The sequence below is a fragment of the Doryrhamphus excisus genome, chromosome 10 (genome assembly GCF_030265055.1).
Source record: "Doryrhamphus excisus isolate RoL2022-K1 chromosome 10, RoL_Dexc_1.0, whole genome shotgun sequence".
Lineage (NCBI taxonomy): Eukaryota > Metazoa > Chordata > Actinopteri > Syngnathiformes > Syngnathidae > Doryrhamphus > Doryrhamphus excisus.
In genome coordinates, this window is record NC_080475.1 from 1400669 (window position 1) to 1426865 (window position 26197).

The window sequence follows — 26197 nt, forward strand, 5'->3', positions numbered from 1 at the left end:
TTGGAATATTTGGGTCCATGTATACGTGGATAATGTAAGTGCCAGCAATTTGATAAAGAAGGTGACAAACACTATTGAACTTAAGCAATAACTCATAAACATCCTTGTGGATCTCATAGCCAATCTGTCAACAATCTAGTCCTCAATGAAGGTAAAAGTGATGTTAAATATTTACTTATCCCCGCCATTTGTCATACACAGTATACTTTATACTTCATATTGTTTCCTGCATGTAAAACCATGTTGTGTTAATATTTTTGTCAGATATGGTTTAACTGGATGTACATTATTTCTTAGGAAAAAGAGCTTTGATTTTCATTTCTGTTTCCCTCTGACCTTATGGAACAAATCACGAACAAAACACCATCCAAAAATGAATTGTGTCTAACTTCGGAGGCTTCACTACATATATTCTTGAAGTAAGTCATTATTTAACGCATGCTAAGTTAAAAGGGGTGCATGATGTACAATAGACCTTGAGGGTCACTGGCTAATAGTCTCTAAAAGCACACCTTTTCCCTCCCAATTACCATCTCATTTATGGGTCGGTCCTGTGCTTGGTGTGTGTAATTAAGTAGCTAATTGAATTGCATCAACCTTTAATTAAATACTTCACACTCTCACACACTCAAATGGGCTCTGCAGATGAGAATTGTTGCTCCCTTTGGTTGCATCAAAGGGGAATGAAAGCAATGAAAGCAATGCAGACTGTTGGTACAACAACAGTTGTGTCGCTCCCTCTGCTATAAAAAAACACTGACTGAGCTGATATACCAACTCAAGAAAATGAAGTAGGTGTGGTTGCGCTGTAGAAAATGAGGCATACCTCATACAAATTAACAGTCTTTACCCTTTTTTTATGATAATGATGACAGCACCCAGCAGGAGGATGAGCACCACCAAGCCACCGGCACACACCCCGAGAATCAGCCCCATCTCCTCTGAGTGTTGCGACACCTCCAAAGCTTTGCGGTGATCTTTGCAGGCGGCTAGGAAGAGCAAAAAAGATTATCATAAAAAAAACAGTGCACTTTAAATGTGTGTAAGAAATGATTCTCAGGGACGTCATTTAAAGTAGGTTATACAAAAAAAAAAGTCTTTGAAAAGCTTCTCGCCCACAGGTACGACAATGCATTCATTCAACTTATACCGACTCCTGACAACATCTGCAGAATTCTAATGGGCTCTTAATGCCAACACTGCATTTCAATAGCAGTGATATTTCAAAAGGTCTTCTCAAATTGCCGGCAATAACCAAAGAGCCATGCAAATAAGGAAGTGGCAGATATCGTCAGTGTTAGTCAGCAACAAACACGTCATAGTCAAGTGAGTGTGTAGGAGGGGGTTATATCATCAAACCAAAACCATACAACTGTACTTCCAAATCCATTTCTGGTCAAATATCCAAATGTATCAGCAAATCATGCCAAGTCAGAAAAGTGTAATGATAACCATAGAACCAGAACTGTTACTGAAAGTTACTGAAAACTGTTAATGACAAGCATACATCATCACATCCTGGTATGGGAACTGCTCTGTCGCGGACCGGAAGGCATTGAAAAGAGTAGTGAAATCTACCCAACGCATTGCCGGAGCCTCACTTCCTGCCATCGGGGACATCTACAGGAAGCGTTGTCTCAGGAGGGCATCATAAATTGCTAATGACTCCTACCACCCAGCATACAGACTGTTTGCCCTCCTACCCTCAGGGAGGCGCTATAGGAGTTTATGAACAAGAACCACCAGGTTCAGGAACAGCTTTTTCCCCAACAGCTTTCTCCTTGTTGAACTCTACCCCCCCTCCCCCACTACTCACACCCCCCTGCTGAACTCTGCCCCCCCAATCACTTCATTGTTCTACTGTACATATCACTGTTATTATATCTTGTCACATCCATACTGTGCATATTGTTATAGCCATACTATAGTCATGTATCTCCCTGTATATATCCACACTGTAGTATTATAGTCATAGCCTGTTATAGTTTGTACATATATGTGTCCATTTACAGCTGTATTCTATTTATTCATTTATTTACTAATAAGGTATTTATAAATTTGCACTTCTGGTTGGATGCTAACTGCATTTTGTTGCCCTGTACCAGTGACATGAGCAATAACAATAAAGTAAAGTCTAAGAAAGAAAGAATCTAATCTAACCTAACCTAACCTAAGACAATCTAACCTAACCGAACCGAACCGAACCTAACCTAACCTAACCTAACCAAACCTAACCGAACCTAAGACAATCTAACCTAATCTAACCTAAAACAATCTAACCTAACCTAACCTAAGACAATCTAACCTAACCTAACCTAACCCTAAGACAATCTAATCTAACCTAACCTAATCTAACCGAACCTAACCTAATCTAATTTAACTTAAAACAATCTAACCTAACCTAACCTAAGACAATCTAACCTAACCTAATCTATTCTAACCTAAAAAAATCTAATCTAACCTAAACTAAACTAACCTAACCTAAGACAATCTAACCTAACCGAACCTAACCTAACCTAAGACAATCTAACCTAACCTAATCTAATCTAACCTAAAACAGTCTAACCTAACCTAATCTAACCTAACCTAAGACAGTCTAACCTAACCTAACCTAACCTAAGACAATCTAACCTAACCTAATCTAACCAAACCTAACCTAATCTAATTTAACTTAAAACAATCTAACCTAACCTAACCTAAGACAATCTAACCTAACCTAATCTATTCTAACCTAAAAAAATGTAATCTAACCTAAACTAAACTAACCTAACCTAAGACAATCTAACCTAACCGAACCTAACCTAACCTAACCTAAGACAATCTAACCTAACCTAATCTAATCTAACCTAAAACAGTCTAACCTAGCCTAACCTAACCTAACCTAACCTAACCTAACCTAACCTAACCTAAATGTATTCTACCAAGTAGAAGCAAAATTGAATTATATGTCAATATTTTTTTAAAGGCTTTTAGTATTAAGAATGTCAACCAGAAAGTCAACTAGATTCATGTTCGACTTCCGTGCTTTCAGAAAAGGTTTGCCACTAAAATTATGATCGTTGTTGATGATTTTTACAAGCGGATATGCAGCCTTGTGAACCTGTCATTGGAAATATCACTGTTTGGCGCTGGAACAACACTCTGGGGATGCTTTTCCTGTAAATACTGAATTATTTATCCTATTTTAGACACACAAGTCGTCCAAACAGCAACTCCAGATGAAAACGTCAAGGTACCTCGCTTGTCTGTGAGCAACTGAAAAGGTCTCCCGACTTGCAAGTTTCTACTTTCTCAATCATGAGATTCCGTGCTTGTACCGGAGAGTCGATATTTCCTTGTCTAGTTCACGGGGCCTGCTGATCTAGTTTCCCAGTGCATGTGTCAGTCTGAGCTGCAGGCTGTGCCAGCCCTCAAACCAGTCTTTCTGAGCCCAGTGGAATGTCTCGAGAGCAGCAGAAAGTCAGAGCAGGCCTCGGGATACAGCTCTATCTGACAGCCTGCTGGGGACAAAGCCAATCTGGGCCAAGGAAATGGAAACGCAGCCATGTTTTTTGCCTATCTGTAGCTGGTGTCCCTTTAATGACTGCTTTCTAACACTCATTCTGAATAAACGTTAAAGTCGGAAAATATCGGAAAGCTACTAGTCCATTGCTTCCCGTCTATTCATTCATTCATTCATTTTCTACCACTTATCCTCATAAAGGTTGCATGGGTGCTGGAGCCTATCCCAGCTGGTACATCCTGGACTGGTCGCCAGCTAATCACAGGACACATATAAACAAACAACCATTCACACTCAAATTCATACCTATGGACAATTTGGAATTGCTAATTAACCTAGCATGTTTTCGGAATGTGGGAGGAAACCGGAGTACCCGGAGAAAACCCACACAGAGATGCCCGAGGGTGGGATTGAACTCGGGTTTCCTAGCTGTGAGGTCGGTGCGCTAACCACTCGACCGCCGTGCAGCCTGAGATCTATCAGTCTGGAAAAAGTCATTTGAAATATTTTGGGACTCCAGCAAACCACAGTAAGAGCCATTATCCACAAATGGCAAAAACAAAGCAAACTCCACACAGAGATGGATGGAATCAAACTCAGGTCTCCTAGCTGTGAGGCCTACGTGCTAACCACATGTTCACCGTGCAGCCGCTTTGTGTTTAATGGTACTTAATTCAGTTACTTTATTTGGAATAACACATACATATTGTGGGCTGCACGGCGGTCGAGTGGTTAGCGCACAGTTCTCACAGCAATTCCACCCTCGGCCATCTCTGTGTGGAGTTTACATGTTCTTCCCGTGTATGCGTGGGTTTTCTCCGGGTACTCCGGTTTCCTCCCACATTCCAAAAACATGCTAGGTTAATTAGCTACTCCAAATTGTCCATAGGTATGAATGTGAGTGTGAATGGTTGTTTGTCTATAGTATGTGCCCTGTGATTGGCTGGCAACCAGTCCAGGGTGTACTCGTGAGGATAAGCGGTAGAAAGTGAATGAATGAATGAATATGTGAGTTTATTTCCAAAGTATTCAGACATGTACTGCAGATGGTAATGTACTTTCCATCCCAGGTTCCTTACATTTGGCATTAAAATGTACCACAGTTTTTTTCCACATTTAACCTGAAATGTCTAGCAGGCTGAACATGAGCATGAAATTGATTTCCACACGAATCCTTGCATCTGCCAGTTGCTCCACATTGGGAAATTGGTGCTTAGAGAAGGAATGGAAGTCTATTGTCATGCCGAGCCTGCCGGAAGATCCTTAATTAAACTGTCACCTGCAAGTTGAAATGTAATCTCCAGTTTTCATATACAAGATGGAATCGTTTGCGTCCACTTGTGGCTTGTGATGAGCTGCTTGATAATAACAGCTGAGGAGATGATGCGGGGGGTGCGATGTGAGGGGCATGGAGAAATCACACGTGACCTGTCACTTTTGGAAATGACCCCTGGATTTACTGTATTGTTTAGTCATTCACATATGTTAATGAGATGAGAGTTCAATATTAGTGCAGACCTGCCAACATGTACCGATTTATCGTAGTCAACATGTCTGTACAGGTTTGATAATAGATATTATCAGTTTCTCAATAGTATTTCAAATCGAGGGGGGGGGGGGTGCAAAAACATTTGTGTCGCCTGGGGAGGGGCATGACAATAAATCATTGACAACCACTGATTAAAATTTTTAATCAGTTTTAATCACAATTTTCAGATTAAATCATTATTACTCACTATTTGCATCTATGTCTAATGTATTTTATTAACAAAAAGATAAATGACAGGGCACAATTATATAGAAATGTGATGACATTTTGACATATCACGATATTTAATAACTATTGTGAGACTTAACCTTAAAATAAATTATCGAAATTTGAAGCACTTCTATGCTAGGACTATGTTAAAGAGCCATAGCATTTCAGTATGTGGAATCAAACTCTGGAATGGATTTAGTAAGCACAACGATGAGCTAATTCAAGAAACAATACAAGCAGTTGATGTTTGCTAAATACAAGGATGAAGAGTCTTAAAAACTTAAACTATATTAGGAAAGCAGGAAGTGAACAAATGTAACAGTTAGTGATTGTAAAATTACCAGATGGAGGGGTAGGATTTAATAAGCTTTGCTTCTTCCTACTAAACCATTACCATTACCGTGACCCTTGTATTGAACATATTATTCAATGTTGGAACGGCACTGACGTTGATGTGTTCTGTTCGAAAAGAGTCTTGAACCAGTCATGATGTGCTATACATCACTATATTGACACTTACTATGGTACACATTATGTCATTGGATGGTCATATCACCTCGTACTTCGGTATGTGACAACAAAAAAAATTATTAGGAAAGCAGGAAGTGAACAAATGTAACAGTTACTGATTGTAAAAGTACCAGATGGAGGGGGGGGGGATTTTGCCCCCATGCATGTGAGACATGAACTTCCTTATTGATACGTTCTAAACACTGAAAAACTGCAAGCAAAAAAACTGCTAGCTAACAATGCACGTAAACACGATTCACCTATAAAGTCCTCTTAAAAAAACTCAACATTCAATTTCTGTACAAGGATGTGTTTACTGCTACGGTGCAGTGATTTCTCCAAACTCATGACTTTTATTCACTGTGATCCTCAGTCCAGCCAGGGAAAGGGATGGGGGGGGGGGGGGACTTGGCGGGGGGTTCCTGCCAAAAGAATTTAGTGTCAATTTCCTTGCCCTTTTCATGTCCCTTCCAATCCAAAAACTGAGGTACAGAAAAAAGGGGGGGTTGGGGGGTGGGGGGTTCTAGGTGGCTCCATGTGGAAGTTTTGATGTGGAGGACCCTCGGAGCCCGCTGAGGTCAGAGCCCCTCAGATATAGCCATCTAGTGGGCCGCTGATGAGAACAAAGAGACTTCCTTTGATATGCTGCGTCCCAGCGGCCGCTTCCAAACAAACAGGATGAAAGCCTGACCTCTAATCCCTCCCTGCCTGTTGCCCTTTTCCGTGAAAAGCGCAGCTAAACAACCACGGCTGTCGGAGAAAATTTGTCCACATTTTGTACTTGAGTACAATAACAGTGCAATATGAACTTGAGGAGTCCTATTGTAGAATATCAGTTCATAACAAAGAGAAAAGATTGCTGATGCAAAATGAACCCATTCATGTTATATTACCTTTGCGGGCGATGCGGATGCAGTTTATTCTGGATTCCTGCAAAAGAAAAAAAAACACATAAAAGGAGAGTGTTACTTTGCATAAATGGAACCAGATAGAAAGTAATATCTTAGCTCTAATCGCCAAAGTTCACAATTTTTGAGTGGGCTCCACTATGCTTCTCTAAAAATATGTTTTACTTTACTAATTAACTTCAGGAAAATGTACTCTGACTAAAAGGAAAAATGACCTTTGATATGAGAGTTCTAACAACATGACGCCTTTAAATATCAGCAAATCTGAGAGCTGTGGCAGACTACTGAAGATACGGATAAGAGCTTTTTGCTGAAGGAAAAAAAGATTAGAGTTAAAAATGGGTTGGGGGGAAGGGGGGGGGCATAATTAGGGGAGGGTTCCAGACCGATGCACCACTATGAAAATGAATTAATTCTATTCAAATTCAAGTTGATAACATCTCAGAGTTATAAAAAAAGGACCGTTGTAGAACAACATGAATGAAATTCAGGTCTTTAATCCAATTCCACCCCTCCACCTTGTGGAGAGATGCATTATGAAATTAAAATTTACACATGCCAATCCAGGCATTGAGGGACACTTACACAAATGAGCACATTTGGAAAAGACCTCCTCAAAGCTAAATTACTTTTTTTTGTGCCAAATGAAAATGCATATGAAGCTAACTCTTAAACTCTCTTGCCTTGATCAGGTACTGCATGGGGGGGGGGGGTATAACTTTTTGGGTATCGGGTCTTGCGGATCAATGAACTAACATTGCGATTCTCCTGGGGGATGATCAATTTAGAGTCCCAGTTTCGATTGCACACTTCATCAACCAGAAGACAAATCCATGCTCACCAATGAAGAAGAAGTGGCTAAAAAGTTTAGCTTAATTTCATTAAAAAAAAAGAGCAGTCGGCTCAGTGCAACATTAGCAACACAATGATATCATGGAGCTGATGTTGAAGTTCAGCGTAAATAAAGCATGAGAACTAAGGCCAGGCAAGTTTATTCATGTGCACAGTTGAATTAACACAACACTGGCCTTCAAAATAAGAGCGATTTAGGCTATATCCTGTTTACTTGTCAGGTGTCAGACGTGATAGAAGAGTTTCAGCTAAAATGAAAGGAAAGGTATACAAAACTGTGGTGAGACCAACCATGTTGTTTGGTCTAGAGACAGTACCACTGAGGAAAATAGAGGAAGCAAAACCGGAGGTAGCAGAGATGAGGATACTGAGGTTCTTGTTGGGAATGACCAGGATTGATAGGATCAGGAACGAGTACATCAGAGGGGCATTACGTGTTAGAACATGTCCAGAGGAGTGAATATGCGAATATATTGGTAGAAGGATGCTGCGTTTAGAGCCTCCAGGTAGGAGGCATCCTGGTCATTGGGAGTGACCAGGATGGATAGGATCAGGAATGAGTACATCAGAGGGACATTACATGTTAGAAGCCTTGGAGATAAAGTCAGAGAGGCCAGACTGAGATGGTTCGAACACGTCCAGAGGAGAGATAGTGAATATATTGGTAGAAGGATGCTTAGAGGAGGCAGGAGGCGTAGAGGAAGAGGAGGTTTACGGATGTAGTGAAGGAGGACATGAGGGTAGTTGGTGTGAGACAGACAGATTCAGAAGACAGAGCGTAAATACTGAGTCCATGTCGGCATTGCACAAAGGTACTGTGGACGTGTATTGAGTACTTCCTGCAGATCCCCTAAGCTACTGTACTCATCGTTAGCGGAACTACATCCATTTCTGAAATACTTGGCAAAATTGTCTAATTAGTATTCCATCAATAAATGTAAGGATATTTGTATTTAATTAAAGGGGACCTATTATGTTAATCTTTGGTCCTTTGTATTGAGTTGTGGACTCCTATAGAGCAGCTACACACAATAACCAGCAAATAAAGCTTTTAAGATCTTCCAGAATCTGCACCTACTCCAGCTGTTTTCATTTATTCCACCCATGGCCCGCCTCCCGTGATTGGTCCCACTCATCTTATACAGCTAACAGCTTGTACATCGGCTGGATGGAGGCGGTGACTTCTCACAAGGCTCACTGTGATGTCACAGTGAGCTGCATTGGAACAGTTTTCCTGTAAGCTGTTTTTTTTTTTAATTTAAAAATTGTATTTATTGGAGAATTACCTGACAGCAGATCCCCTGCTTCATTTTAAAAGAAGTTTCCTCTTTCCCATCGGCATGCGAATTATTGCATGCCAACTTAGCAGAAGAGTTAATTGGCAAGCCTGTCATGGTCGTTCACACTTCACACATTTAGCTGTGTAGTGCCAGTCATGCCGCAGGGGCAGGTGGGTTCTGGCAGCTCCAAACACACAACATGGTTGCCAACACACAACACAAGGCTCCACTGCCCATATTTTTTCAGTGTGTGTGTGTGTGTGTGTGTGTGTGTGTTTGAAGTCAGCCATGCTGCATTCGCCAGCAAAGCCCCGGTCTTGTATCTACAGACTTTGAAGAGGCTCTTTAGACAGATCAATCAAAGCAATTACACAGGCTCTTGACAGGCCCTCTCTAGATAATTAGTACAGCTAAATGCTAAATATTATGAGGCCCTATATTGCTCAAGCTATTCTCACATTGATGCCATTGTTGCAGAGTACTGGGTGCAATTTTTTTTTCTTTCCCCAAAACTGTCAAGATGGACGCAAACCCAACAGAGCTTCATTAATGAACCAGTCAATATGACACAGAAGGCTCAGGAAGGAAACTTTATTGCTCAATACCCAGTATAGATTTTCTTAGAAGCGCTGACACAGGTTAACGGAATGTCAAACTCGACAAGAAATGCAAAAAAATCTTAAGTCTTTCATCTTAACGACTAAAATCCACGTGTGTATGCAGTATTAGCAAGAGCAGATGCAGCAAATTCGTTTTATGATTGCTGCAGTACACATTACTATTTGCACGTAAGACCCGCCCACATTATTACACCACTGCTTGTTTTTATCACATATGACAACAGCACTATTTCATGAATATAAACTATCAATAAACTATAAACCGATCAAAATTTGCCCTTCAACGCCGATCAAAAAAGCCTGTCTCTTACTGGGCAGGCTTGTCAAAGCCAAAACAATCATGGCCGACATGTGGGTATTACCTGTCCTTTGTGAGAATCATATCAATTTTTAACCCTGCAAAACATGTTAAAAAAGTATTATTAGTATTAGTATTAGTATTGGAGGAACGAAACTTGGTGGGGTCGGCCCCAAAAGTGGTTGGATTCGTGGGTGGTCGAGGACACCCGGTTTGCAGACTGCTTGGGCCAAATTCTCCTTAAAAAAGGCTTCTCATCCTCCATGTTTTAACAGTTTCGCTCTTAAAAAAAAGGAATTGAACTATGTTTTTGTCTAAATGAAGCCTGTTACCTGTATACACCTAATGTATGTGATCGGTTATTATGGCTATTGGCCGATTTCACTCATGGATAATCGGTATCGGAATCAGCAGCAAAACTGTGCCTTTATGAGAATCATATCAATTTTAAACCCTGCAAAACACGTTAAAAAACTTTAATTTATTGCAGTATTGGAGGGACGAAACTCGGTGGGGTCGGCCCCAAAAGTGGTTGGTTTCGTGGGTGGTCGAAGACCGGTTTGTAGACTGAAGTCTCCTTAAAGAAGGCTTCTCTCTTTGCTCTTAAAAAAAGGAAGCAAACTATTTTTTTGTCTAAATGAAGGTAATTTTATGGTTCCACTTTAGCCTGTTACCTGTATACACCTAATCTATGTGATCGGTTATTGTGGTTATTGGCCGATTTCACTCATGGATAATCGGTATCGGAATCAGCAGCAAAACTGTGCCTTTATGAGAATCATATCAATTTTAAACCCTGCAAAACACGTTAAAAAACTTTAATTTATTGCAGTATTGGAGGGACGAAACTCGGTGGGGTCGGCCCCAAAAGTGGTTGGTTTCGTGGGTGGTCGAAGACCGGTTTGTAGACTGAAGTCTCCTTAAAGAAGGCTTCTCTCTTTGCTCTTAAAAAAAGGAAGCAAACTATTTTTTTGTCTAAATGAAGGTAATTTTATGGTTCCACTTTAGCCTGTTACCTGTATACACCTAATCTATGTGATCGGTTATTGTGGTTATTGGCCGATTTCACTCATGGATGATCGGTATCGGAATCGGCAGTAAAACTACTGTGCCTGTCTCTTACTGGACAGGCGTGTCAAAGCCAAAACAAATATGGCAGACGTGTGGCGATTAGCTATCCTTTGTGAGAATCATCAATTTTGAACCCTGCAAAACACGTTAAAAAACTTTAATTCATTGCCGTATTGGAGGGAAGGAAACTTGGTGGGGTGGGCCCCAAAAGTGGTTGGATTTGTGGGTGGTCGAGGACACCCGGTTTGCAGACTGCTTGGGCCAAAGTCTCCTTAAAGAAGGCTTCTCATCCTCCATTGGATGATCGGTATCGGAATCGGCAGCAAAACTACTGTGCCTGTCTCTTACTGGGCAGGCGTGTCAAAACCAAAACAATTATGGCCGACGTGTGGGGATTAGCTGTCCTTCGGGAGAATCATATCAATTTTGAACCCTGCAAAACACGTTAAAAAACTTTAATTTATTGCAGTATTGGAGGGACGAATCTTGGTGGGGCTTGGTGAGTTTGGCCCGAAAAGTGGTTGGATTTGTGGGTGGTCAAGGACACCCGGTTTGCAGACTGCTTGGGCCAAAGTCTCCTTGAAAAAAGGCTTCTCATCCTCCATGTTTTGCCAGTTTCGCTCTTAAAAAAAGGAAGTTAACTATGTTTTTGTCTAAATGAAGCCTGTTACCTGTATACACCTAATCTATGTGATCGGTTATTGTAGTTATTGGCCGATTTCACTCATGGATGATCGGTATCGGAATCTGCAGCAAAACTACTGTGGACTTTCTGGATAAAAGCAGCACTGTAGAAAATAGGAGGACGGAGTTACTTGTGTAACGGGCCACTCATTGTGGGTCATGAGCTCTGGCTCACTGCCAGACAAAAGAAAACCTAATCCCATCCGCCAGTAAACCCTATCTAAGCCCATGCTTAGCAGACTAGTTGTATGAAGTGCACACACTGCACTCCCTCAATATGTTTCTCCCCTGGGTTGGAAAAAGATGCCACTGTTAATGGATCAACCACCCACCTAGATCCATTGTAAAAAAAAAAAAAAAAAAAAAGACTATGCTGCGGATCATTAAATGATGAGCTCATACTACAGAAGGGATGAAGCAGTCCTCTGGTCCAAATGTGGTTGCAAAACTTTGCCTGGATAAAGACACAGCTCTGCATGCTAAAGCTCTGTGTATCTGAAAGTTGGAAAACACACCACAGACGTCCACAGCTCCACTTTGGGGCGATGTCATTCACACACAAAGATCTGGCGGTGGCTGGCAAATATTAAAGCGTTGTGTCGCTACCTCTGATCATCTGCACCTGGGTCCAATTATCACTAAGTAATTGCTTCATCCAGGTAGCGGCTCGTCGTGTAATCGAGTTTGGAAAGGTAATGTCCTCTGGGTATCACAGGAGACCAGGCTTTGTCTTTTCACTGGGATGGCTGGGATGGCTTAACCTCTAAAATGGGGATTTTCCACCAAGGGCTGAATACTGACGAATTAAAGGATGCAGGGGCCCCTTGTACATAATTGTTTGTTTCTCATAAAATTCATTCATTTTCTACCGCTTATCCTCACAAGGGTCACAGGGGTGCTGGAGCCTATCGCAGCTGTCTTCAGCTGCACACCCTGTACAGCTGTACAGGGCACATATAGACAAACAACCATTCACACTCACATTCATACCTATGGACAATTTGGAGTTGCCAATTAACCGAGCATGTTTTTGGAATGTGGGAGGAAACCGGAGTACCAGGAGAAAACCCACACATGCACAGGTAGAACATGCAATCTCCACACAGAGATGGCCGAGGGTGGGATTGAACCCGTGTCTCCTAGCTGTGAGGTCTGCGCCCTAACCACTAGACCGGCGTGCAGCCTCATTGTTCGTTTCTCATACAATTCATTCATTTTCTACTACTTATCCTCACGAGGGTCGCGGGGGTGCTGGAGCCTATCCCAGCTGTTTTCAGGCGAGAGGCGGGGTACACCTTGTGTTGGTCGCCAGCCAATCACAGGGCACATATAGACAAACAACAATTCACACTCACATTGGACAATTTGGAGTTGCCAATTTTTGGAATGTGGCAGAAAACTCACACGCATGCACGGGGAGAACATGCAAACTCCACACAAAGATGGCCGAGGGTGGAATTGAACTCGGGTCTCCTCGCTGTGAGGCCTGCGTGCTAACCACTCAAACGCTGTGCAGCCTCTCATAAAATAACTGGCTGGCCACCAGTCCAGGGTGTACCCCGCCTCTCGCCCGAACACAGCTGGGATAGGCGCCAGCACCCACCCCCGCGACCCTTGTGAGGATAAGCGGTAAAAAATGAATGAATTAAGGAATTTTATGAGAAACAAACAATTATGTACAAGGGGCCCCTGCATCCTTTTCATCCCTGCCTTTTGCCCGAACACAGCTGGGGTAGGCTCCAGCACCCCTGCGACCCTCGTGAGGATAAGCGGTAGAAAATGAAAGAATGAATGAATTTTATGAGAAACAAACAATTATGTACAAGAGGCCCCTGCATCCTTTCATCCCTGCCTTTCGCCTGAACACAGCTGGGGTAGGCTCCAGCACCCCCTTGTGAGGATAAGCGGTAAAAAATGAATGAATGAATGCATTTTATGAGAAACAAACAATTATGTACAAGGTGCCCCTGCATCCATTCATCCCTGCCTTTCGCCCAAACACAGCTGGGGTAGGCTCCAGCATGACAACAACCCTCATGAGAATCTTAAATATTCTATTATTCCTGTACATTTTTTTCCCATTTCTGTGTATTTTTTAGGTGTCTTTTTTTTAGAATGTGCAGAGGGTCGATTAAAAAACAGTGACGGGCCGTGAATAGCCCCTGGAACGCAGTTTGGGCACCCCTGCTCTAAACCCATGATACAACAAAGAGAGGACAAATGAATGCCTGATATGAAAAGATAATGAAGAGAAGGGCATGCGGTAAAAGGACAAAACAGAGTGAAAAAGCATAAGCATGTCATATAAAAGATAGATGAAGAAGAGTATGTTGTTGACTCTCAGTAATCCCCGCTAATCACAGCTTTGCTAGCCAAAAAAAAACTAATGCATGCAAGTAATTCACCGCTTTTGGCATGTTTTGTTTGTAGGGAAATCAAAGTAGTGTGGAATAAACATACATCATTTCCAAGTAGCTACACCACCGGCTCAAAATGTTGTCGTTTACCAAAGCTTTTCATGGCATAAATACTCTTTCAAGGGTTGTGAGCCCAGACAATGCCAGCTGTTCCATCGCATCAACCGCAGCATTAGCAAAAACACATCATCATTAACGCCCCTCAACATTGGCTGAAATTCACGATGTGTTTACTAAAGCTGGGCAAAGTGCTACCGCCGGTGGGTGTCTTCCCATCACTCACCCCTCTGAAGTTGCTCATTGCCTGGAAGTAGACAAGGTAGCTTTTACGGGGGTCCAAAGGGGTGTTCCAGTAGCCGTTGTAAGTATGATTGTCACCCACAGTGAAGGGACTGGCCTCTGGCAGGCTGCTGGGTGGGAGCTCAGCGGTGTAGTAGTGCGGGGTGCCCCTGGCCAAGGCCTCACCGTGGGACATCGGCAGGGGAAAACACTCTTGAAGCCCCAGCTCCCTTTTTACTTTTTTCCCTGTCTCCTCTTGTACAACCACCTGGTATGTGCTGGACACAAACGAGTAAAAATTGAACATTTTAATGCACTATTACTGGCATAAAGTGGTGTGAAAAAGGGGTTTGTATATCTTTTTGCATGTTTGTCACACTTAAATGTTTCAGATCATTAAACAAATTTAAATATTTGTCAATAATTGAGATCTATCATTCATTCATTCATTTTCTACCGCTTATCCTCACGAGGGTTGCGGGGGTGCTGGAGCCTATCCCAGCTGTCTTAGGGGCGAGAGGCGGGGTACACCCTGGACTGGTGGCCAGCCAATCACAGGGCACATATAGACAAACAACCATTCACACTCACATTCATACCTATGGACAATTTGGAGTCGCTAATTAACCTAGCATGTTTTTGGAATGTGGGAACAAAACCGGAGTACCCGGAGAAAACCCACGCATGCACGGGAGAACATGCAAACTCCACACAGAGATGCCCGGGGGTGGGATTGAACCCTGGTCTCCTTACTGTGAGGTCTGTGCACTAACCACTAGTCCGCCATGCAGCCCACAATATGTATGTATTATTCCAAATAAAGTAACTGAATTAAGTACCATTAAACACAAAGCGGCTGCACGGCGGATGAATGGTTAGCATGCGGGCCTCACAGCTAGGAGACCTGAGTTCAATTCCATCCATCTCTGTGTGGAGTTTGCTTTGTTTTTGCCGTTTGTGGATAATGGCTCTTACTGTGGTTTGCTGGAGTCCCAAAATATTTCGAATGACTTTTTCCAGACTGATAGATCTCAGACTGCACAGCGGTTGAGTGGTTAGCGCGCCAACCTCACATCTAGGAAACCCGAGTTCAATTTCACCCTCGGCCATCTCTGTGTGGAGTTTGCATGTTCTCCCCGGTTTTCTCCGGGTACTCCGGTTTCCTCCCACATTCCAAAAACATGCTAGTGTGGTTTGCTGTAGTCTCAAATATAGAATAACTTATAGATTTATATTAAGATCTATAAGATCTTATAGATCAGTTATATATATTATAACTGATAGATCTCAATTAATCTTTTTTTCCCCTTTAATAATAAAGCCTAATTTGAAAACTGCATTTTGTGTTCAGTTGTGTTGTCATTATATTTAAGTTTGACATTCATGCAAAAAATAAGGAATCAGGAAGGAGGCAAACACTTTTTCACACCACTGTGGAATCTTGCATTCCACAATTTAAGATGCTTTCCTCACCTGACAGGCGCTCCTCTGCCTTGGGCGGGGCGTAGCAGCACAGTTATTGTGTTCTCAGTCTCACTCAAGGGGGAAGGCATGTCTCCATAATCGAATGTAGGTGCTGAGGACAGACAGTATTTCATTTATACCACACAAATACTTCATATCCAGCAGTGGCAGTGTTATGACAGGGGGAGTGAATGGCTCCAGTGAACTATAATACTCAGTTTTGATATTACTATTTTAAAAGGTTGTAGCTTGAAAATGTTTTTTTTTTAGTAACTTCATTCTAATAAAATGTCATCAAGGTGCCAGTGGTTCTATTTTATTTTACTTTTACTAAACAACTAAAGCAGTTAACATGTTTTTTCCGCTTCCTGACAGTTAAGAATGATACAAGGTTATTTATAACATAGCCTGTAAAGTTAATAAAGGTTTTATGATGTCGCCAGACACCGGAATGAAAGTCCAAGATTATCCCAGAACGGATAGAAAATGTAAAAAAAACCTATTAATTATTTATTAAACATTCTGCCTCTTGCAGACGTAGCACAGCATAGAATTTTAGGAAAGCGATACCCCTTTTCTGTGCTTAAAAGCTTAGCAGAGCTAATATACTAAATAGCCATGTCCTCATATTAAGCACATTGTTTGAATGTGCTTCTTCTACTTTTCCTGGCTACAGGTCCAATTAAAAGTCATGCCAAGGAGGAAAAATTGATTAGTTTTTTTTTTTTTTTTTCATTTAAAAGGATTTGGCTTAAGTCACACTCCTCCCTGGAGTTGTGGCAGCACATTTTGCTTTTAATATCAGGAGTCAATTAGTAAAGGAATGGAGAGCAAACTAGTCATGTCCAATAAATGATTACTATATTAAAAAAACGGTTGGCCAATTTCGTAGCATCCATTACGGCAGTGATTTTCAACCACTGTGCAAGAATTAGCACACTAGTGTGCCTTGAGAAATTGTCAGGTGTGCCGTGAGGAATTATCCAATATCACTTTTTATAATTAACATTTATTAATCATCATTTGCAAATATTACTAGTATTAATAGTACACCTTGGTTAGCATACACCTCGGTTAGCATACACCTCGGTTAGCATACACATTGTTTAGCATACACATTGTTTAGCATACAACTCGATTAGCATACACCTCGGTTAGCATACAACTCGGTTAGCATACACCTCGGTTAGCATACACCTCGGGTAGCATACACCTCGGGTAGCATACAACTCGGTTAGCATACACCCCGGTTAGCATACACCTCGGTTAGCATACACCTCGGGCAGCATACACCTCGGGCAGCATACACATTGTTTAGCATACACATCGGTTAGCATACAACTCGGTTAGCATACACCTCGGTTAGCATACACCTCGGTTAGCATACACATTGTTTCGCATACACCTCGGTTAGCATACACCTCGGTAAGCATACACATTGTTTCGCATACACCTCGGTTAGCATACACCTCGGTTAGCATACAACTCGGTTAGCATACACATTGTTTCGCATACACCTCGGTTAGCATACACCTCGATTATCATACACCTCGGGTAGCATACACATTGTTTAGCATACACCTCGGTTAGCATACACCTCGGTTAGCATCCACCTCGGTTAGCATCCACCTCGATTAGCATGCACCTCGGTTAACATGCACCTCGGTTAGCATACACCTCGGTTAGCATACACCTCGGGTAGCATACACCTCGGGTAGCATACACCTCGGGTAGCATACACCTCGGGTAGCATACAACTTGGTTAGCATACACCTCGGTTAGCATACACCTCGGTTTGCATACACCTCGGTTAGCATACAACTCGGTTGTAAAAAAAAACACTGCATTACGGACATAAATTTGGAGAAGGCATTAATAAAAAAAAGCCAACGCCGGCCATCGCACATGGAGCTGCTGTTCTATGTTTGTATTCTATCAGCACCCATTTGAGGGCTTCTTTTCGTAAGTGGATGCTCTGCCCCGTGGGCCAGTCAAGGGAGTTCCGCATGGTCTGTAAAGACTTTTTGGGCTCTTTCTGTGCCAGGATTGTCTATGACATGGAGCCAGTAGGCAAGGATTGTGCTCTAACTCTATAATTAAACAAAACGTTCTCTCAGAAGAGAGATTTAGGCAGTGTGAGTGAGACACACTTTCGAGTGGCTTTGCCCTGCATTCCTAAGAGGAGCATTTCCATCCCCTAACAAGCACAAATGCACCATTAAAAGGAGAGACCAAGAAGCGGGCTGGATTTCTATCACCATTAATAATAAGCTCCAAGACTCTTGATGTTGACATTCTGTCCCCGACAACACACAGTATATATTGTATATATAGCATCCCTTCCTTTAACGTAATGTTCAGTCGTGTCCTTTTGGTGGTGTTTCTCCATAAGTTAATTAATGTCTTAAGGACAGCCACATGACAGCTTGCCACTTGTTCAGAGAGGCGATGGAAATAGCTGCTTCTCCCCGGGAGCGTTACTTTTGCCTTGGCACAAGACGAAAGATATCAAGGTCAATAGGGAAATATGAAGATCCTAATAATAGCACAGTATTGGTGAAGTCTGGAGTTATACCAGCATGCTGCAGTGATAAACAGCAATGAAACAAACAAAAAGAAAAAACGGCCTTCGCGGCGAGATGATGCCATTTCATATTTTTACTCAGCTTTCATACTAAGGTGAGCAATCTGGCAGGTTTGTGTTGGCAATAATAATTTTTTACAATTTGGCAAATTATCTCCAACGTGGCAGAGCAGCTGGAGTTGGTTTCTATTGTTCTACTATAAAGTTGCAGTGAAACTGAGTACAATTTATTATGTGATGCTTGTCAACCACCCGTATTTTATTTTATTTTATTTTATTTTATTTTATTTTATTTTATTTTATTTTATTTTATTTTATTTTATTTTATTTCAATTTTTAGAAATAGCAATTAGCCATTCTGGGCTAATCATAAAACCTAACTGTACATTATATATAACTTCTGTGCTCACGTTCAGGCTAGCTATTGTGCTTATTAATGCGCTTATTCATTCAATACTGTAATTTTATTGCTCATTTCAATTACTTATATTGATGTGTGTTGGCAACAATAATTTTTTCCAATTTGGCAAATTATCTCCAACGTGGCAGAGCAGCTGGAGTTGGTTTTTATTGTTCTACTATAAACTTGCAGTGAAACTGAGTACAATTTATTATGCAATTATTCTTAACCACCCTATTTTATTTTATTTTATTTTATTTTATTTTATTTTATTTTATTTTATTTTATTTTATTTTATTTTATTTTATTTTATTTTATTTTATTTTATTTTATTTTATATTTTATTTTCATTCATTCATTCATTCATTCATTCATTCATTTTCTACCACTTTTTCCTCACAAGGGTCGCGTTTTATTTTATTTTATTTTATTTTATTTTATTTTATTTTATTTTATTTTATTTTTCGAAATAGCAATTAGCTGTTTCGGGCTAATCATAAAACCTAACTGTACATTATATATAACTCCTTTGCTCACATTCAGGCTAGCTATTGTTCTTATGCCAGCTTCTGTTTTTTTTTTCTTTTTATCAATGCGCTTATTCATTCAATACTGTGATTTTTTAATTGCTTATGTGAATTACTTATATTGATGGCTCGACCAACTGTCGAAAATGTCAAACTGTGTGGGCGTTCAGTGTTTCTGCTGCGTATGCTGACGAAGATGACGACGTCAATTCCTGGCAGTACAATACCTGAGATGTTGGTCGTGATTTCAGTGAGGGCGGTCTGGCCAAAACCCTTCCCTGTACGGGCTCGCACGGAGATCAAGTATGTCGTTCCAGGGTGGAGATTAGAGAACATGTGGTAGGTCTCGTTCTTTAGCTTGGACACGGTTCTTCTGGGTCCTGGCACGTTGATGCCAGGGTCGGAGGATTCAATGCTCTGATAACTGATCTGTAAAAGAGAGCGGCTGCGGTGACTTAAAAACAATATGAAGGGGTTTGACATAATAACAGGCAAGGCGTGATTATTTAATTCCCTGCAATTAAAGCTGTAATTGGCTGACTGGCCAAACCATACTTAATTTCTATGGGCCAAGGACAAAGGACAAAGCACAGTTCAAGTGGACTCTTAAGTGTTTCAACATTTGATAAACGTTCAGGACTTCAATTAACTGTTATTAAAACTCGGAAAACTGCTACATAGAAGTGTCCTTTAAAAGTTCCATCTTTTTTTTTTTTAAGTTTTTTTTTTCTTAGAGGAAGGACTGATTTGCCAGACTTTTCACAGTACTCCCAAGAGAGTTTCCAATTATACCCTGAAAAAAGTGGAGAGCGAAATGAGATGACATTACCACAATCTGACGCTGATGAGCACATATACATACACAAAGAGCACTTTGCGTTCGGAATGAACACACAAAGAACAGACATGCACTCCAACTGAAGTAGGAAACGTGCATGGAGATATACTCAGGCACCCTCAAACACAGACTTGGTGATTATCTTAAGAATAGTTTAATGATGGTGATTTCTTCCATTCATATACTTTTATCCATCAACCTTCGTTGCCTGAAACCAAAATATATGTCAGTGATAAGAATCGTAATTTTTTTGGACACCATGTGATTTTTGATATCAATACATAATTAACTTAACATTGTATTCATGGCGGTCGAGTGGTTAGCATGCAGGGCACACAGTTAGGAGACCCCGAGTTCGATTCCACCCTGTGTGGAGTTTGCATGTTCTCCCCGTGCATGCGTGGGTTTTTCTCCGGGTACTCCGGTTTCCTCCCACATTCCAAAAACATGCTAGGTTAATTGGCGACTCCAAATTGTCCATAGGTATGAATGTGAGTGTGAATGGTTGTTTGTCTATATGTGCTCTGTGATTGGCTGGCCACCAGTCCAGCATGAATGAATGTATGAATGTATTCACGTCAAGTAAATTTGATAGATGAAGGAGCAGTACTAGGAGACCCTAGGAGACACTCTGTGTGGAGTTTGCATGTTCTCCCCGTGCATGTGTGGGTTTTCTCCGGGTTTAGACGTTCCGGGCTGCACGGTGGTTAGCGAGTGGTTAGCGCGCAGACCTCACAGCTTGGAGACCAGGGTTAAATTCCACCCTCGGCCATCTCTGTGTGTAGTTTGCATGTTCTCCCCGTGCATGCGTGGGTTTTCTCCGGGTACTCCGGTTTCCTCCCACATTCCAAAAACATGCTAGGTTAATTGGCGACTCCAAATTGTCCATAGGTATGAATGTGAGTGTCAATGGTTGTCCAGTATTAATGAATGAATGAATGTATTCACGTCAAGTAAATTTGATAGATGAAGGAGCAGTAGCACACACGTGCACTACAAATTTAAGTTGAATTACCCAAATGTAAGTAATTCATCATGCAAACCTTGCAATCCAACCTACATCGGTGTTGCCAGTGTCAGCATCAGCAAGTGACGTGTGGCTGTTTTGTTCCATCGGCTACTTCTTAACATCCAAGCAGAAGCTGTAGTAATTCTACATTTGATCAACTTTACTTCAATATTTGTCAGATCAATCCATGTATGTAGATGTTTGGACTTTTCTGCACCCTTAATAATCAAGTGGTTCTATTAACGCTAATTGCGTTTGACTCAATGCCAACTTTCAAACACCCGTGACATAACACACCTCATACATAGCGACGATGTTGCTATATTTAGTAAATCAGGGTCCGTAAATTGTCCGTAAAATTATTCTGTAATTAAATATAAGCCATCGACAAAGGTGAAGAATCCGACGAGCAGGCAAGAGCCCAATGTCCGAAATGTCGCAAAGCTGCAAAAATCCCTCCACAACGCAACCCAGGTCCTGACTAAGAGAGCCAGGAAGGGCTTGGACTCAAACTTCCGTCATCTCCCCTTCCTGGCAAAACTCGCAAGTTTTTTAAGTTAGAAATTGTTTTTTTTTATAATATATATCAGAGGGGGCGGCACGGCGGTCTAGGGGTTAGCGCGCAGACCTCACAGCTAGGAGACCAGGGTTCAATTCCACCCTCGGCCATCTCTGTGTGTAGTTTGCATGTTCTCCCCGTGCATGCGTGGGTTTTCTCCGGGTACTCCGGTTTCCTCCCACATTCCAAAAACATGCTAGGTTAATTGGCGACTCCAAATTGTCCATAGGTATGAATGTGAGTGTGAATGGTTGTTTGTCTATATGTGCCCTGTGATTGGCTGGCGACCAGTCCAGGGTGTACCCCGCCTCTTGCCTGAAGACAGCTGGGATAGGCTCTAGCACCCCCGCGACCCTCGTGAGGAAAAGCGGTAGAAAATTAATGAATGAATGAATGAATATATATCAGAGGTTAGCTGGACAGCCCTTATGTGAGTAGACAAAGAAAGTACATATATATGAGAAAAACTGAGTTATGTTATTATTATTACTATTATTATTATTAGTTCTTGTTGTTTGGGCTCCAAAAAGTTGACAGTAATACATTGGAGGGTTAATTTGTGGGGAAATAAATATTTCAAAATGCACCTGCATTTTTCACCAGCTAGAAATATGATATAATATCCCATATACCAATTGTTTCCGACACCTGATTTCAAATGTTTGAAAAAAAAAAAACAATATCAAAAACAAGTTTTGTATTTGTCTTCTTCCACAAACAAAAAAAAAAACAAAAAAACATGATACATTTCTGAGCGCACCATGTGTCTGAGTTAATACCACCAGGACAAATCTAAAAGATGCTCAATTTCAGCACAGAACAGCGTGATGGTGTGGAAACCCTGTAATATAATCAATAGGCTCAAGCAGAGTGGACAATGGTTTAATCTGAAGAGAAATGAAGAGGATTTCTGCAGCTCAGTATAAAGCATTTACAGTCAGCGGTGGGAGATCAACAAGCGGTATAAAAATAAATAAATATATCCTCAGCCGCATCCATTTTATGTCAGGCCACAAATCCTTTTCAATAATATCCTTGAGGGGACATTGCGAGAGAGGCCAAGGAAGGAAAAAGGTTGGCAGGTCTCACCGATGCCTCGCCACAGAGGGAACAGTACATTCAGCGAACACCGAATCATGATACTGCTCCGCGGAGCGCCGGCAGCACAACAGATGCACATTTGTTATCAATTAATGATGCTGGCTCTGGTTTATGGTTCAAACCCTTAACTCTATATTAGGGTATCCAACCATCTGGAAGGTTAATGACACTAACCAAGGTACTGGTAAATCCACACACTAACTTAGTAAAACGTTAAAAAGTTGAAATGTTAACTGTTGACCGGAAAAAACGGATTTGGTCAAGAATTACGTATATCCAATTAAGTTGTGTTTTAATGAGAAAAATGTTGGTTAGGCCACATACCTGAAAAAAAGTATTTTTTTAAACTTAAACTATATTAGGAAAGCAGGAAGTGAACAAATGTAACAGTTACTGATTGTAAAAGTACCAGATGGAGGGGTAGGATTTAATAAGCTTTGCTTCTTCCTACTCCTTTTGGACATGTGGAACTGTGAACTGATTATGGGGTGCATTCAATTGTAATCTGATGCATGTTCAAATGAAATAAAAACATTACCATATTAAAGTAAATTAAAGTAGTGCAAAATGTATGAGTCCTTAGAGGTGGATAATTTCCATGCCCTTTCATTTAACGGTGGGATATTAGCTTAACCATATTCCACCACTCACCTCATACTGGGTGATAAGGCCATTGGGCTCCAGAGGCTCCTCCCACTTAAGGAAGATCATGTCATCCAGCGGGGTGAAGGTGAGTGACTCTGGTGCAATGCCTCCTGGGACTGGAAGACATTGTCATAACACACATTTGTCTGAGAAAGTCTGCCCGCTCTGTTTACATCAGCCAAGTCACGAACACCATGTCACGTTGCTCGGGAACAAAGCCCCACCACAGATAACTCGCTATTTACAGCAGGTTGACACATTTAATTAAATGGACCGTCCATATATGGAATGCATCAGGGAAGAAATAAATTGTATAGTCTCGTTCTCTTGTCAGTTCTCATACTTGACATTTAAGTTGCTTGCAATAGGAAATGTGCATCAATGTCAAAGCAGCCGATGCAAACTATATATAAATATAAATCTTACATTAACATTAGATTTAGAGTCTAAATCTAGTCAAAAAAATCATCTGAAACTTTAGTTTGTTTGTTTTGCTGTCTTGTCAGTCTCTTCCTCAACCTCCTCCCGGGACTTACTGTCTTCTTCAGTCTGGAAGGTGACCTCTCTGCCCTCTTTCTTGCCCTCAGGGTTGACCAGTGACAGACGGACATGGATGCCGTGGTAGGGCGGCAGATCACGCAGTGTGAAGCGTGAGGTGTTGTGCTCCACGGCCAGGCATTCTCGCACGGTGGTGTTGTGGCCGCCGCCGCCGCCCGCCATGGTGTAGCGGTAGCAGAGGGACACTGAGTAGGTGTGGCAGCGTGTCACATTGAACGCCAGGTTCTCCCACAGCAAAGACAACTGCCTGGGCTGGATATCTGTGGCTGTGAGACCCCGCAGTGCACGCATTGGCTCTGGATGGGAGAAAAATGAAGATGACGTGGTGAAGAACGTTATCGTGGCATACCACAAATGAATTATGAGTTGTGGCACCACACACACTCACAAACATTAATGAATATGAGTACACTTCCAGTACATGGAGAACCATGGAGAACAGCAAACAGTAGTGCATCTGCAGTAGAGCATTATGGGTAGATGTTAAAATAGCTGCTGATATTTTAAACTGGTATTGCTAGTTGTAGTGTATATTTCCTAGGTGCCTTTTGAGTGGTAAGTTGCTGTGTGATGAGTTTAATGTTGTTTGTACAATGACTGTTTTCCTGAGTAATGACCGCCGAGAATTTCCAATGGCTTGGCAAAGTTGTCGTGAGTTTTTCCATCGCTCATCAAGAATGGACATATACATATACTGGTATTGCAAGTTGTAATGTATATTTCCTAAGGGCCTTTTGAGTGGTAAGTTGCTGTGTGATGAGTTTAATGTTGTTTGTACAATGACTGTTTTACTGAGTAATGACCTCCTAGAATTTCCAATGGCTTGGCAAAGTTGTTGTGAGTTTTTCCATCGCTCATCAATTTTCAGTCAAATTGATGAACGGACATATACATATACTGGTATTGCTAGTTGTAATGTATATTTCCTAGGGGCCTTTTGAGTGGTAAGTTGCTGTGTGATGAGTTTAATGTTATTTGTACAATGACTGTTTTACTGAGTAATGACCTCCTCGAATTTCCAATGGCTTGGCAAAGTTGTCGTGAGTTTTTCCATCGCTCATCAAGAACGGACATATACATACACTGGTATTGCCAGTTGTAGTGTATATTTCGTAGGTGCCTTTTGAGTGGTAAGTTGCGGTGTGATGAGTTTAATGTTGTTTGTACAATGACTGTTTTACTGAGTAATGACCACCTAGAATTTCCAATGGCTTGGCAAAGTTGTCGTGAGTTTTTCCATCGCTCATCAATTTTCAGTCAAATTGACGAACGGACATATACATATACTGGTATTGCTAGTTGTAATGTATATTTCCTAGGGGCCTTTTGAGTGGTAAGTTGCTGTGTGATGAGTTTAATGTTGTTAGTACAATGACTGTTTTACTGAGTAATGACCGCCTAGAATTTCCAATGACTTGGCAAAGTTGTCGTGAGTTTTTCCATCGCTCATCAAGAATGGACATATACATATACTGTGGTATTGTGAGTTGTAATGTATATTTCTTAGGTGCCTTTTGAGTGGCAAGTTGCTGTGTGATGAGTTTAATGTTGTTTGTACAATGACTGTTTTACTGAGTAATGACCACCTAGAATTTCCAATGGCTTGGCAAAGTTGTCGTGAGTTTTTCCATCGCTCATCAAGAATGGACATATACATATACTGGTATTGCTAGTTGTAATGTATATTTCCTAGGTCCCTTTTGAGTGGTAAGTTGCTGTGTGATGAGTTTAATGTTGTTTGTACAATGACTGTTTTACTGAGTAATGACCTCCTAGAATTTCCAATGGCTTGGCAAAGTTGTGGTGAGTTTTTCCATCACTCATCAATTTTTAGGTCAAATTGATGAACGGACATATACATACATATACTGGTATTGCTAGTTGTAATGTATATTTCCTAGGTGCCTTTAGAGTGGTAAGTTGCTGTGTGATGAGTTTAATGTTGTTTGTACAATGACCGTTTTACTGAGTAATGACCTCCTCGAATTTCTAATGGCTTGGCAAAGTTGTTGAGAGTTTTTCCATCGCTCACCGGTTCATCAATTTGACCTAAAATGCCTTAAAGGCCTAAACACATTCATGACATTAATGGAGGGCATAATGTGCAAAACACGACCAAATCTTGTGATTACATACACACTGACCTTCATCATTTATCATTAAAGCTGAAATATAGTTTGTTACTCTTAAGAATGGACAATGTTGGTTCACAGAGATGTTGATTATTTCACTTTCAATAATTTCTTATGGAAAATCTTTTTTTGGACGCCAAATAAATTTGAGGTTGCTTTTCTCAAACTCGGAAGTTTCATTTTACTTGAAAATATCGTCA

At 41.2% G+C, this 26197-nt stretch overlaps 1 protein-coding gene across 5 annotated transcripts in view; it reads right to left on the reverse strand.

Moving 5' to 3' along the window:
- Nucleotides 1-26197, reverse strand: part of ptprub (protein tyrosine phosphatase receptor type Ub) — a 282304-nt gene that overhangs the window by 58330 nt on the left and 197777 nt on the right. For all 5 annotated transcript variants that reach the window (XM_058084355.1, XM_058084359.1, XM_058084358.1 and 2 more), the window contains exons 8-14: nucleotides 23844-24161; nucleotides 23314-23423; nucleotides 19383-19584; nucleotides 15654-15756; nucleotides 14185-14458; nucleotides 6665-6701; nucleotides 851-989 (exon numbers count right to left, since the gene is read on the reverse strand). In XM_058084355.1, coding sequence (XP_057940338.1) covers nucleotides 851-989; nucleotides 6665-6701; nucleotides 14185-14458; nucleotides 15654-15756; nucleotides 19383-19584; nucleotides 23314-23423; nucleotides 23844-24161 — 1183 coding nt within the window. The remainder of the gene's footprint in view (nucleotides 1-850; nucleotides 990-6664; nucleotides 6702-14184; nucleotides 14459-15653; nucleotides 15757-19382; nucleotides 19585-23313; nucleotides 23424-23843; nucleotides 24162-26197) is intronic.